The sequence below is a fragment of the Melanotaenia boesemani genome, chromosome 21 (assembly GCF_017639745.1).
Source record: "Melanotaenia boesemani isolate fMelBoe1 chromosome 21, fMelBoe1.pri, whole genome shotgun sequence".
NCBI classification, from domain to species: Eukaryota; Metazoa; Chordata; class Actinopteri; order Atheriniformes; family Melanotaeniidae; genus Melanotaenia; species Melanotaenia boesemani.
In genome coordinates this window covers 22,301,420-22,316,848 of record NC_055702.1, presented here as the reverse complement: position 1 = coordinate 22,316,848, position 15,429 = coordinate 22,301,420, and the positions used below count along the sequence as shown (strand labels likewise).

At 37.1% G+C, this 15,429-nt stretch overlaps 1 protein-coding gene and 1 long non-coding RNA gene across 2 annotated transcripts in view; one reads left to right on the top strand and one right to left on the bottom strand.

The window, feature by feature from the left end:
• pemt (phosphatidylethanolamine N-methyltransferase) overlaps nucleotides 1-7,282 on the bottom strand; it is an 87,638-nt gene extending 80,356 nt beyond the window's left edge. The window contains exons 1-2 of the mRNA XM_041974464.1: nucleotides 7,055-7,282; nucleotides 4,434-4,541 (exon numbers count right to left, since the gene is read on the bottom strand). Of these exons, the coding sequence (XP_041830398.1) occupies nucleotides 4,434-4,541; nucleotides 7,055-7,162 (216 nt within the window). The 5' untranslated portion in view covers nucleotides 7,163-7,282. The remainder of the gene's footprint in view (nucleotides 1-4,433; nucleotides 4,542-7,054) is intronic.
• On the top strand, nucleotides 7,253-8,628 carry LOC121632748. Its single transcript, XR_006008963.1, has 3 exons — nucleotides 7,253-7,329; nucleotides 7,501-7,592; nucleotides 8,304-8,628. It is a non-coding gene; the product is annotated as an uncharacterized LOC121632748 (long non-coding RNA).
• The last annotated feature ends 6,801 nt before the right edge of the window (nucleotides 8,629-15,429 follow it).

Sequence of the window (15,429 nt, the reverse complement as noted above, 5' to 3'; positions counted from 1 at the left end):
GTCATGTTAAGTAATATGCTCAATTATTAGGTCCACTTTCCTAGTACCAGGTCGGACCCCCTTTTGCTATCAAACCTGCCTTAATTCTTGGTGGCATAGATTCAACAAGCATGTTGGAAACATTCCTCATAGGTTTTGCTCCATACTGACATGACAGCATCACACAGTTGCTGCAGATTGGTTGGCTGCATATCCATGATGAGAATCTCCCGTTCCACCACATCTCAAAGCTGCTCTACTGGACTGAGATCTGGTGACTGTGGAGGCCGTTGGAGTCCATTGAACTCATTGTCATGTTCAAGAAAGTAGTTGGAGATGATCTGAGCTTTGTGACATGGTGCATAGTCCTGTTGGATATAGCCATCAGAAGATGGTAAATTTTTTCAATTTTACTTAATTTAAGAAAACTGCGATCCACTGTTTAACAGAATCTATGTACTTGAACAAACTGTGGAGCTTAGACATTTCATTTGTGTATTTGAATTTCATCTGCATAGCAGTGATAAGAGATGCATTTAAAGTTGACAGAATGTGCCCAAAGATGAGCAAATACTATTAAAACAGCACAGGCCCCAAAACAGAACCTTGGGGTAAAACAAAATGGACTAGATAAGGGGGAGAGCTGTACTTAGAAGTAGCTACAAAAAACAAAGGCACGAAGAGGACTAGTCCAAGGCAGATCCTGATAGAAAAACCCAGCACTTCAGCCTATCAAGCAGAATGTGATGGTCAACTGTATTGGAAGCTGAGGTTAGGTCCAACATAAGCAGCACAGAACAGTTACCCTTGTCGCTTTGCATCATGGCTGCTAAAACACAATAATGCCCCCAAACACACAACCTGAATCAGTAAAACTTAGGAAATATAACTTAAGTGGATCAACTTCACCATATTCATGCAGACTTTGAAAGAGAAAATGAGGAAAAGCTTTCTTACTGCATCCTGCGGAGTTATGACAGCTTTTTGACAAGTTGAACCAAACGTCAGCACATTTAACATAATACAGCTGGAAGCTATTACATCAAGACTGACATCATTAATGGATACCTGGAGTTTTACAATACCAGTCTCACCAGAAGAAACACACATGAACACTCATTTGACTGTGTGAACGTTGTATTGGCACAATCCATTTCCTCGCTCCTTACTCACACTTCAACCATAAACTTTAAACTTTACAATAATATAATTCTAACTGACCCTAAAATCAAGTCCGCTAGACTCAGTAGAATCTGGAAACTTGTTCAATTGGGAGGTGCAACTTTAAGTGGGTCTGAGTTTGCTTTCATGCCTTATAGAGAATTTTTTCTGTCCATCAATCTGGGAAATTATAAAGCCATTTCCAAATAATTTATAATTCATCCTTCCTTCCTTTGCTATATTCACAGGTGGAAATCATACAAGGCAGCTGCCATTCTTCCCAGGATTGGACATCCTAACAGGTTACCCAACTGTCAGAAAGAGTGTAATGAAACTGCATAAAACCCAACAGCTCTGGGACTTCACAGGCCCAGTCATATTAAAATGTTAAAGCACATGAAAGTACAATTACAAAAAGACTAAGTTTAGATTGTTTGATAGGGTTGCCAGAGAAAGACCATTCTCTCTAAAAAGAACATGGCAACACAGCTCTGGTTTGCATCTAAACAAACCAAAGACTTTAGTGAGGTCTTTGCAAATCCACAAAACAATGAAAGAAAAAAGAATCGAGGTGTTACCATGGTCAGTTCTAACACGTCTCTTTTCCAGTGGGCTTGTTCATTGTCACAGGATTAGCACGCATCCAATACTTTTTTTTTCTTATGTGATTCTTTTCAGCTGTTCTTTCCACTGTCCTCTGACCCATGACCTAGAAAGGGATCTCAGAATGTTTCAATACTTTGCTGAAGTCTTATGAGCATCAGTGACATTTCATCTATACATTATCACTGACGTTGGATCTGTATGGGTTTGTATGAAAGCTGGCAATGAGACGCCACCTCCAGTACTCATAACTGTCATTAATGTAACACTGTTGGTAAAACACACATGATAAAAATATCTTTTTATCACCTTTGTGTATGAATAAGTTCCATCAGTTCAAATGCTGTTTGCTTGAATAACTCCCATTACAGGCAGTTACAACTCATCTTTCACCACAATGCTTGGAGAGTCATTTGATCACATGCAGGGCCAAATCCCCCCTTGAACATTTATATAAATGAAAATAATTGGCTTCATGATGAACGCGTCCTGCTGGATTGTGTAGGTGTGAATGTGCACTGAATCAGTGATTTGTATGAGTCATTGATAAATAGTTAATGAAATGGCCATCTTAAACTGTAACACGTGCACCTGTTGAATCAGTGAAATTAGTTTCAAAACAGGTGATGAATTACTCTGATTTCAGACAATGACCCCACAGCTAAGCAATTATATTGGGTTACGAAATTTAAAATTTTTAAAAAGCTGGTTTAGATTCTCAGTCATCCATGTTGTGGTAATCCTAAGAGTTAGAATAAAGGCAACTGGGCTCTTAGATCTTGATAATGCTTCCTTTTGTCATCTGAAAGACTTCTTCAGTCCTAACTACTCAGGGGGAATTTCTGTTCCAGGGACGATATGATTATAGATTTTTCTTCCTACAGTTACTGTCAAAGAAATAATCATATTATTATTGTCACAATTATTATGCATTAATTAATTTCATAACACTAAAAATGTCTAAAATTACATGAACATATCTTATTGGTCTTATCTAATTCGGTAGGGTGCTAGCCCCGGAAAGCTAGACATCATCCTCTCCAATGCTAAATCTCAACCAGGTTAATGATCCAATGAGTACCTGCATTAGACAAAGGAATTACCACTCAGATAAAGCAAGAGATTGCCTTTGCATTTGCCTTTGCCAGCAACTCACCAGTGCATGCTCGTCACTGAACAGAATAGCAGCTGGTTTTAGGATGGATATACTCTCCTACTACAAGCATGTAGGCTCCGCTGACCAATCAATGGTCTTAATTTAGGCCCTTGTACAGCACCATAGTAAAGGAGCTGTGAAAGCTTTCATCAAAGCAAGCCACAGAGTTTTCATTAAGACCTGAGAAAAGGTATTTAATTTTTGAAAAAAGTAGCGTATGTTTCACTCAAGCACGTTGCTTTCATGCACTTTCCTTTATGCAGCTGTTATAATACAGTGGCCCTTGTGTCACTTATGGCGGTTGCAGAATAAACATAAATGACAAAAGTACATTGCTTTTTTTTACTATATGCCTCTTTAAATTTGAGCTTACAGTTTGCATAATTCACTCAAACACAATCACGAAGGAAGATGCGACTCCATTAAAGCCTGCATGACACTTGCTAATCCATTTTCAATCTGGATAATCTTTGGCTAAAAATGAAAGAGGCTAATTTTCTTCTGTACCTTTGTGTAAAGAATTCATGAGGACAGAGATGTTCACAGGGTACTGCAATCACGTTATGCAACATATGCACACATGGATCTGTAATGAGTCTTGAGTTACAAACAATGGAAAATCATTTAAAAAAAGATCATGATCAGTCATGTTGTCAGTGCAGCCTAACAGTCTACACTAGATAGAGAGTCAGTCTACTCAGACTCAGGATATCTTAAATGTCAACTGAATATAAAATATCTGGTGTTCTCTATAGAGCATTCTGTATCAGTGTTTGTCAAACCATTAATAGTAGTCTGCAAATTAGCAAAACAGTTAAAATACCCCACTGTCCCCCACCCAGTAAGTAACATGCTGTTAGAAACAAGATGGTTCTTGACCAGAGCTTTAGCCCCATTTCCACCAACAGGTGCTGGTCGGGTTGCGTCGGGAGGCTTTTTTTTTCTTTGTATTTCCACATGCAAAAAGTGGGAAGGGTACCCATTCTACTTTTTTGGGGTCCTTCCATTGGAGTACCAATCTAACTGACAGGACCCAAAAGGTTGGAGCTTGAACCACGTCCAAGGAGGTTGGACCTTTTCTTGGGACTGTGGATGATCTCCATTCTTCTCCTTTGTTTATAAGACTTTTGTGAGCTCATTTTGTATGAATGATATCCAGAGTATTTATTGCTGTATCCATATAAGGGAAGATTATTTAGGTAATCTAGTTTGCTTCTCTTTTCTTCTCTCTGCTGTCTCTGCTTTCATATGCTCTACTTTAACCCAACTGTAATCTTAATAAAAATTTGATTTTGACTATATTTTCATAAAAAAGACAGTTCACATTGAACCTGTTTACATGCACACCAAAAATCTGATGTTTTTATTTAATTCAAGTGATCGTATCGACTGCATAATCTGAAAAATCTATCAGATGACTGCTTGCTCAAAATCAGATAATGGCTAACACCAACATGAGATGTGATTGTAGATATCATTGTGGCACAATTTACAGTTTTATTTAGCATCTACAACACAACACAGCAGTTCTTACCATGTTCCAGAACAAAGGGTTGAAAACGATGGCAATCACAGCCATGCAAAAGCTGGAATCGTGAAAGTTAATGTGTCTTAGGAGATCTTCCATCAGGGTCAAGTCCATCTGAAAGAAATAACCATGTGTAATATAGCAAGACACACACCACAAACCACATGCATACATTCCTAAAAAAATAACTTTATAAGAGCATTGATGCTGTAAAGGTCTGTGCTACAATACCTTATACCTGCAGAATTATTTGGAATTACAAATAAAGATAAGCATAAAATTAATCCTAAAATCCAAGAAAAGTGGTGAATGCAACTGCAATTATTGTTTTTAAATACCACAAATTATTTTCATTCCTTTTACTCAATTGTGTTTTTGTCAATTTTAGTGAGTTCAGACTCATTAAAATGTGTGAACTTTTTCACCCATATGTCTTATTTGTAAGTTTTTTTCCTGTGTTTTCTGTGTAATCTGCAGTTCTTTGCAGCCCTGAGTTAATTTTCAGCCAGTAATCAGTTTTTATTCAGCTTGAGACACTTAAACACACAGTCTGTGAGTTTTTCTTACAATTACATTTGCTCTAATATCATCTATGTCATCTTGACTATCGTGCAGTGTTAAATCAGATCACAGCAGCAAACTTTTATACGATATTTCCTTTGTGGAGGAGGAGTAAGGATCATAACAGATCACACAGAGTTCAATGAAAATGAGGAACGGTAGAGCTCATAAACATGTCTTCACTGACTGATGAGATGTGGAGCAACAGAGATGGATTTATTCTGATATGACACACTCGGCTCCTCTGTGTGGTTTTCTGCTTTGTAGCCGCTGACGACAGAGATGACATTGCCTTTCATTTCCTATGGGTGAATTATGTTTTTTATTTTACTGCACTGGGACCAGAAGAGCAACACAGTTAAAATTATTGCGGGTGATTTTATAGGTAGACATTACAATGAGGTCTGTAAACTTCTTGGGAGGTTTTTTTTAACACAAAAACATCTGCTGAGCTGAACAATGAATGAATATTTTAGATGAAGTTACACTGAAGCAGGACAGCGACATTTTCACCACAAAAAAGCCAAAATATCGAAACATATGTTCCTACTTATCAACCCATGGTAAATGTCTTTTACTGTATATGGAAGTTTGCTTTCATAGTAACCAGGAAAAACTTGGATGTCCTGTTTCACTCTTGTATAGTTCATACCCTTATTTATTTAAATCTCAAGACCTGTTGAATGTCTGCTTGTCCCCTTTTCGCTCTGCTTGGGGTCTTCACATCTGGTTTCAGTTGCTGCAGGCTCAGAGTCATCGTGTTCCTCAGCTGTATGCATATCTTACATAGCTAAAGTAGCATCAGATGCTACAGCTGACAAACACTGTAAAGATATAAATAAGCAGAACTGCAAAGTTGGTGAAAGTTTCCACCTTTCAACAACAAAACTAACTGTTGCATGTCTCAACTGCAGCATGCGCTTTTATATGTCTAGATTATTATTATTAAACGTATATACTGAGTACTGATTTTGTTATAGTTGTTGTCATCCCTGTCATTATTGTTATTTTTAGTAGTTTACTGCTCCATTATAGTATCACGTGCTGTTGTTTAGGATGGAATAAATAGAGGTATTATATCAGCTGAGAATTATAACTTTATTTTCATCATCATCATCATAACTATTATTATTGTTATTACTGCATAGTTCAGTATAACATGATGGCATATTATCATATTAACTAGTAATTATTAAATAGTGGTGACTATGACTGGGTTTTTTAATGCTTTTGTTGTAATTGTTATTGCTACTATTATTATATTCTTGGTACTAGTAAAATTATTATCGTCACAATTTCATTGTTATTACTGCATAGTTTTATTATAACATGATTCATCATATATTAGAGTTTAGCCTAATGTTCATGATTAAAACTGAATGTGACTGTGTATGTATAGTTACTATGATAATGATGGTATTTGTTATAATTCCTCAGAATTTGGAGAAAGGTTGGGATTAAATAAGGGTTTGCTTATTCTTAATTAATTCTGAACAAGGAAATTATTATTAATTTCATTTGGCTCCAATCTTTTTATATGGATTTTTGTATTTATTTTAGTATGTAACATGACCTGAGTATGAAACGTCATGTTTTCTATTACCCCATAGCATTTTACAAGCGTGTGTACTATTTAAGGATGATAATTACGAGTGGCTGATGAAAAACATGGAAATTAATTTGAGATTAACCAGTTAACATTAACCAGTGTTTAATGAGTTTTAATTTAATTCACTTTCTCTAAATAAAATCAATAATATTTGCAGGGCTGCATAAATTCACTGCTTTCTTTATTACTCTTTAAATTATAAATCCTTACAAATGCCGTGTGTTAAATTTAAGTCTCAATTCACAGTTTGTAGAAAGCACCTTGTTTATTTCCCCTGGAATCATGCTTTTAATTGGGAAGAAATTGAGTATAGTCACACTTCCGGTATTGACAGCTCAACGGTAAGTTCACTGAGCCGAACAGAGGCTGACGTCGCGTCTACGTTTCACTGCTGTCCTGTGTTCAGTCCAAGTCAGAGGCTCTCAACAGCCTCGTTATGACTGGGAGTCGGTGTTACCTTGGAGTAATCGACGTTGTTGAGACCTCCGCAGCAGTCCAGCAGCTCAGGATGAGGATTTTCAGCGGACTTGTCGCTCCGCGCAGCTGCGGCTTCGCTGTCGCTCATGCACACCGGAGCTCGTGCGTTCAGGCGCGTGTGAAAGATAAACGTTGCCCAACATAGAGGGCAAGGGTCTGCTTTTACAGAAAGAGGAGGCTGTGGGCCTTGTTGATGTGGTGAACTGTAAACTACACCGGCCTGAATAACCTCCAACCCCGCTCAATGCATTCTGGGTAATGGGGTTTGTATTTAATGTAGTTTGAATTAAAGACAACTGTTATGTCTTATAGGCTGAAAAGTATTTAGTTGTTTTTTTTTTGTTTGTTTGTTTGTTTTTCCCCCCTGTAACACTTGGATATTTTGCATTTTGTTTGTCTATTTTTGTCTTTCTTTGAAATAAATAGTCTTTGATCCAGAGTGACACCTGCTGGTTGTGTGTGTTGTGTGGTTTTGTGCAAAGACTGAGAATAAATGTCTACATTCATTAAGTGAAAAAGTATTTGCCTATTTTATAATTAAAAAAAAAATAAAGAGACTGTGTGTATTATATATTTTTAACTAGTTTTTGTCTCTTTTCCTCCATTTTGTTTCCCTTGTTTACTTCACACATCCTTCTGCCTCCATTCCTCTTTCCCATATTTACCCATTTTCTTTCTGCATTTTCTTTTTTGCACTTCTTTGAATTCCTCCTTTTTCTTACTTACTGTCATTTTCTTCTTCTTGTTTTAGCCTTGATCTCCCTGCCCCTCCTTTTTGTTGTAGTTTTAAATTATTTGTCTTGTTCCCTCCTTTTAGACATTTTTTCACCTCCTTTCCTCTCCTTTCTTTGCTCTCTCATTACCTGCTGTTCCTCTAGTTTCTTTCTTTCCTCATTTTCTGTCTTCTACAGAAATACCCCCCGAAACACACACACAATCCCTCTACACCATCTACTCAATTAATTTTTTATCATTTTCTTGACTCTACCCCTTTTCCCTATCTTTTTTATTGTTGTCCATTTTTCACACCCTCCCCCCTTCAAATAATGTTGAAATATATGTTTTTCCCTCTGTCACTGTTCGTGCTCCTTTTTTTGTACATTTTTATCCAATTATTCGTCCCTTTAGTCTCATCTCATACAGTACTGTTTCTTTCCTGATTTTTAAATCATCTATTCATTCTTTGCTTATCTTTTCTCCTCCTCCTCCTCTTCCTCCACCCCCCACAGTTTGTTTGGAGTCAGAGAGCTAAGAAGAAGATGCCTCATGTGGAGGGAGAAGCAGAGAGAGTGTTTGAGTCTCACAGCTCCCTGACAGAGCATAATGTCAGTTCATCAGGGTGCCTGAGCTGAGGATGTTGTCATGTACAATAAAACAAGCATGACACCCAACCAGCAGGTGAAGATTATAGCCATAAATGAGAGTCTCTACTCCATCTTCGTCTTCCTGAGTTGCTTTTAATGCTGTGCAGAATGAATTAAGTCACAATGTTCTTCATTTTAATAACAGCATAGATACAACTTTGATTATAAAAATGTTGACCAATGTTTTTATCAAATTTACCAAACTCTTTTCTGTATTTAAGTGAGGATAACACCATGCTAACAATGTTGCCATGCACACAGATGCCATTGATCACCTTTAGCAACTAAATGAAAACCAAATAATCTCAAACAGTCGAAAATAGACACCATCATCCTGTTTTTATAATAGGTGATTTGGTCTGTCATGTTTAAGCCCTTATATTGACCGGTTAGGCATAAAGGGTTAAATCCTTCCCTTCTTCTTCGTTCTGACACTCAGTTTAAACTTCATCAAGTCATCTTGACCATGTCTTCATATATAAATATATTGGTTTGATGCAATGTGACTGGCTGATCAGCTTGTTTATGTTAATAAACAATTTAACAGGTGTACCTAATAAAGTGTCTCACATTCTGTCATGTTATGCTATCATGATTGTGATTGCTGATTATCTTATTTCAGCTCCTTACTCACAGAAATCATTGTAGCCAATGCATGCTGTTTTGTGAATTAATTAATAAAATGTAATTGGTCAATTTTTTTCTTTTTTATGTTGTGCTTCTGGGTGAGTAAAGCATATCAGTCACTAGGCCTTTGAGTATGACTAAAAAGTTAGCTACCGTTAATCAAGGCCTGCTTTGCCACTGATTACTGAAAACACAGTTATGAATACTACATATTGAATACCTGAAAGTATCACACTGTAACTTAGAATTTTTTTCCCATTTTAGCTTTGGGTGTCAAAAGAATTGGTTCAGGGTTTTAAAAAGTTCAAATTTTCATATTAAAATGCAGCCTTTCATAGCATTATGTAATTCTGCACACTGGACCCTTTAGCTGTATTTTTTAGTGTTTCAAAGTGAAGCCAAAGGGTCCTGACTAAGTATCCTTGTGACGAGTCAGACTGAGACCAAGCTTGAAAATAAACTTAATGTTATTTATTGAGGTCAGTAAATGTTGATGGTAGTGGTTAATGAAGGCTGAAATTTAATTCATGTCATATGTTGTACATTAACTGCAGGGAAACTTATATACCTCTTGGACAGTATGCCTTCCTGTGCAGCTGCATATGGGTCAGTACCAACATCCCTTCCCAATGTCTTTGCATCACTGCTGGATTTTATTATCATACATGAAGGGAACATTTAGGATGAGTATCTTTACCCAAAGTTAGGAACCACAATAAAAAACCTTCATCAATGGAGCCCCGATACCTGGATTCACCATGGCAACAGCCATCAAAAAGCTTGTTACTTTACCCGATTGGAGTGAGTGGTACTTACTGAAGCATATCTGCAATACAAAGAAATATTTTGTAAAGATGGGAACATTGCTGGTGCTGCCAAAGAGAGAGAAGCGTCATAGGAGAAAACAGTTGCCTGACACAATGTGGAAGATGGTATTAGTCCACTGACTGAATATTTAACTTCATTAAAACTGCACCATGTGGGTTAAGATATTAGTGGATAGAAAAAAATCTTAGTTTTATGTAGGTTCAATTCCACTGGGGAAAAAAATAACACATGTAGGTAACTGGAAATTATGTATAAGACATCTTTTAGAAAGGTGATGTATTGGGCTAGACCATGATTGTACGTTTTATCTATTTCACACTTGATATAGTTACAAAATAAATAATCTGTGGTCCCCCACCAGTGGTTTGAAAGATGTCGTGACATAAAGTACAACTCTTTGTTTGACATAATCTCATGTACCTGGTATGTGATGTTGGATAAGTACGGCTGGAGTATCCAGTACATAACACGTCTTGAAATAAATGCATGTAGCTAGGACCTATCTACATGCATTTTCCATGTTAATTTATCATCAACAATTATGCCCAAGAGCTTCATTTCATACACGTAATTAAATGCTGTCATTTATTTAAAGCTTAATGTTGGCTTTTTGCTGGTAGAATAGTTTGAACCAAGTACCATACTCATTGTTTAGTAATCCTAGTAATCTTTAAAATCTGTTGATTTTGCTCCACCCATTGGAACACTAATTGTAGTACCCCCTCCATGATCTTACTGAGCTCATTTATAGTAAATGCAGGTGAATAAATATTCAGCATACGTCACACATTTTGCTCTATTCAGAATCAGTGGTGGATCATTTGTAAAAATGCTGTATAACAATGGTCCAAGGCAACTCCTCTGTGGTACTTTACATGTTAAACTTCTGACATCAGAATAGTATCTGTTCAAAAACACAGTTCGTGTCCTGTTGGTCAAATAACTCAATCCAGGACAGAGCAGACTTTTCAAATCCATAACATACCAGTTTTTTTCAGTATTAAATTGCAGCTGCACTAATTATCTTGTAATTTTCTATTTTTCTAAACCAGTCATCAGTCATAAAAGTAAGAGCTGTAGCTGTGGAGTGCCCTTTTCTGTGGGGATGTTAGTAATCTGTGAATAAATTATTTGTGATTAAACTACTGTATATTCTCCGTTATTTTACTTAGAGGTAGTAAGCTGATTGGGTGACTGTTGTTTCTTGTGTTTGGGCTTTACTTTCTGTAGGTTCTGTAGTTTACTGAAACTGTAGTTTTTTGTGTTTGGGCAATAGTATGATGTTAGCTGGCTTTAATTTTTTGTCGACATGCACAGCAAATTCGGCTTAGATTAATTATAAGACAAACAAAAGGGGCAATGAGTTCACTGTCACCACAGTCACCAGATCCTAATCCAATAGAGCAGCTTTGAGATGAGGTGGAACAGGAGATTCTCATCATGGATGCAGCCGACAAATCTGCAGCAACTGTGTGATGTTGTCATGTCAATATGGAACAAAACCTCTGAGGAGTGTTTCCAACACTTTGTTAAATCTATGCCACCAAGAATTAAGGCAGTTCTAAAGGAAAAAGGGGTCCAACCTGGTACTAGCAAGTTGGATCTGATTATGCACTCATTATGTATGCAACAGTAATGGTGCAGATAATATTTACTAGCTGTGCTGCTCCATGTTTTGTGAAACCTGTCGTATAATCTATTCAGTTTGCAGAACACACACACAAACTCATTTTGTTTTGGGTTTTTATTGCAATGAAATACACATGCATACCGAGGAAAATTACTGAAAGTAACATCACACACTTTTGGAAAATTAGGGATAAAAAGAAAAACAAAAAAATGCAAAGAAAACAAAAAATATCACTAAGCTCTGTTCTCACAGGGACAAAAGGCGGCTGTGGCTTTATCTCACACTTAGATTATTATAGCCTGTAAGAACACTGTTTTGTGTTTTCCTCTTTTCAGACTGATATGCTTATTAACACACACACACACACACACCCCTAGAAAGTGGATAGAAAGTGGGCAGTCAAGATGCAGTGTGTTGTTTGTTTATTCCACAAAGCAGGATGAATGTGCAAATTATGGGTTGACAAGAAGAGATGTGGCCTCACCCATTTAGTCATGCAGTACATGAATACTAAGCAAAACAAGGGATGATAAAACAGGAGAGTGTGTTAAGTGCTTCAAATTGAAAATCGGAAGTCATCTTTTCCCTATTCTACCTGGGTCATAATATAAATTTACTTGTTTGTTTCTGTACCTTAATTTTTATTTAAAAAGATATTTCAGATTGTTGCATATGCCACAATTTACAGATTTAGAAGTGAAGCTATTACCAGAATCTGTCTGATCTCGTGCAGCTACTTGATTCCTATGAGCCTGTTGAAACAGGCATGAGCTCACGTCCACAGGGCGTTGGGTGCAGGTAAACATTGTCCATCGAAACAGCAGCCATATCATTTCCTCCAGCATTTTGTCATGTTTACAATCAGGCGAGACCAGGCAGAGACTGAGGGAATAATAACTAGTAGGGGGCTCTGAGTTTGTTTCCTCACATTTCCCCTACCCCCAGTGAAAGCACTGAATCATCAGAGACCAAAGATGAATAAGTGTGCCATTTCAAAAACAAACACTAATGTTTCTTCTTAAAAGACATGACGAAGACAGGCAGGTGGTTACTGTTCGTAAACACCTGCACTCACTCCTTTCACGTGCAGACTCACGTCCCCATGTTGAATACTTTCGAATATCTAATATAACCTTCGATCTCTTTAAAATTGCAGGTTGGGTTTCTAGTCTTGATTTGTTTTTGAAGTACTTTCAAATTGATGTTTATAATCTTGAAAAATTGCTGTCTTGAAGAGAACCCTTTGTTACTAATTATTAGACTTAGTTTTAAACTGTTATTCTCAAAAAAAGCTGGAACAGGTGATGTTTACCATTATGCAACATCCCCTCTTTTTTTATCAGCTGTGTAAAAATCTGGGAAGTAAGGAGATCAGTTGCTGGCATTTTAGGAGGTGAATGCCGACCCATTCTAGCAGTTCTGAAGCCAGGACAGAGTCACAGGCCACACATTCACAGCTTTGCTTCACATTTGAATTAATTTCTCTGCCCATCTTTATCACTAGATGTTAACAGGTCTTACACAGCGTACCTTTAATCCCAAATCTTAATTGTACATACACTTAATCTTTCATAGTAAGTCAAAGTGATATATGCCACTATCCTCTTAGCAACAGTGAGTGATCTCGTGCTCACAGCTTCCCTATCAGCTCCTCTATGCAGCTAGAAATAACTGGACTTCAGTCAGTCACCAGAAATTGTTCCACGTGATATGTTTATATGCTGCAAATAAGATTCTGATTTACTTTTAAATAGCTATTATTGGTAATTTCATTAGAATTAATCAGAATTTAATCAGAGTAATTCACATTAATGAAAATAAATGGAGGGATTTTAAGCATATCAATCATTTGATAACATAGCATTCATGCTCACAGGAATAATAAGATTTAATGGATTTATGCTGCCCTATTTGCATTCACAGCAAATACGTGCATGCATATGTATGTTTGCATCATTCCTAAAACACATGCAATGTCATAATCTTATTCTACATTAACTTTCTAGTTGTTTTCCTGGATGAATTTTAGTCAGGCTGCAGACAGTCAGTCAGTTCATCCAACTATACAGAATAATGCTCCTAAACTTACTGTCTGCAGAAAGAAGGTGCTTTCAAAAGTACATGTGTAGAGGCTTTAAAAATGCAAGACATTTTAATGTTATATTATGTCTCTGAAACAGCTAAGGAGTGTAAGTTTTAAAAGCATGAGGGTAAAGTGTGAGCATGTTGTTTGGTTAGAGAACAAATGAAAGGTTGGATACAAATTTCTGTTGCAGAGTTATATAAGTGTTTTATACATTATCATGGTGGCCCCCTAAAATTCTGTCTCACAAGGTCATATCTGAGTGGTTTTGTGCTGTGGAGGATTAAATCTCAAAAGAGAGGGAAAGTTCCTTACAGAGACCAAACTGAAGCAAGAAGAGTGATTCATTGTAGGATTTTAACAGGCTGAAAGTCACAAGCTGACATTTTGTCATGGATATCTCCAGCTGCATTTAAGCCAGTATTCGTCCTTATTACTGAATTTCACACTAACAATTCAAATCAAACAAAATCCATTTTAGTTATAAAGCGATTTTCCTGCCAAGGCAACACAAAATTCTTTACACGATAAAAACTATTTATGCATTTTAAAATAAAACAAGCCTTCATACATCAAAGTAAGCAACATAGCAGTTTAAAAACTCATTATTGTCTCTCTAACACATTCAGACAGACATCCACACACATTCTACACAAACGTGAACTCCCTAATTTCTGTCTCTTAGTATAAAAATACTAAAAGTAATAAATATCTGTCTTGACACTCCTGTGAGGAAACAATGTCTTAGATCACACCGATCACACCGAGAGCCAGCTCACCCATGTCCACAGAGGCCACCCCCCAGATCAGGGGGCAGGCCAGAGTCCACACCACAACCATAGGGCTGCAGTGCAGGATGCCCAGCCATCCAGACAAGGGTGATCCCCTTGGCAACAACTGAATGACACTTCCCTGTTTTTCAGCTTCAAGGACCCCTAAACTGCCGAAGGCGCCTGTGTAAATTTACTCACTCTTTTAAATAACCTCACAGAAAGTTACAGTATTGATTTAAGTGTACATGTTGTCTACTAGATCTGAATGAACCAATCATCAATTTTAACACACTTTGCAGATGAACAATTAAACAAATAAAACACATTTTTAGTATGGGAGGAAGTGAATGCCATATGTTTACGAGTCCACCACTCATCTCAATATGCCCAGCTTTCCTGTGGGTCCCCACACGTACATAGCCAAGGTAGACTTACCTGGCTTTACCTGGAAGCTTTACCTGGCAGAGGTTGAACTTGACCCTATTTTATTTTACTGAAGTGGTTCCACACAGAAAGTTTTGACAATTGTTGTCTTTGGCTGTAGATGTTTCTCATATTTGTACTCTATTAGTATCAGATCTCACAGTACCACACACTTTGTACCAGAGCCTAACAACTGATAAGCACTCTACTGCTTTTTCCTGAAAGTTAGGAAACAGTTTGGTAAATTGCTGTCACCTTGTGGTGATAGTGACACACCCTTACCAGGTGTTGGTTAAAACGAGACAGTCACAAATCAAGGTGTATAAACTTGTAGCTTTCTTACCATTTTGCTACTGAAGGATGAAAGAAGGACCCAGGACCAGAACGCAGAAGGCAACGGGATGTAGAAACTAAGGTTTTAACAAAAGGTGCTTCAAAGGTAGGATATTCCAGAAACTAGCTTGAAACAAACAAAACACAAATCAGGGAAATATACGACTGACAGGAAAGGATCAGGAAGTAAAAGCCAGCTGGAATACAGACACTAAAACAAGAACAGAAACAAACCTAACAAGAAATGGACTAAAAACACAACCTAAACTAAAAGTCCATGACAATTTTATATGC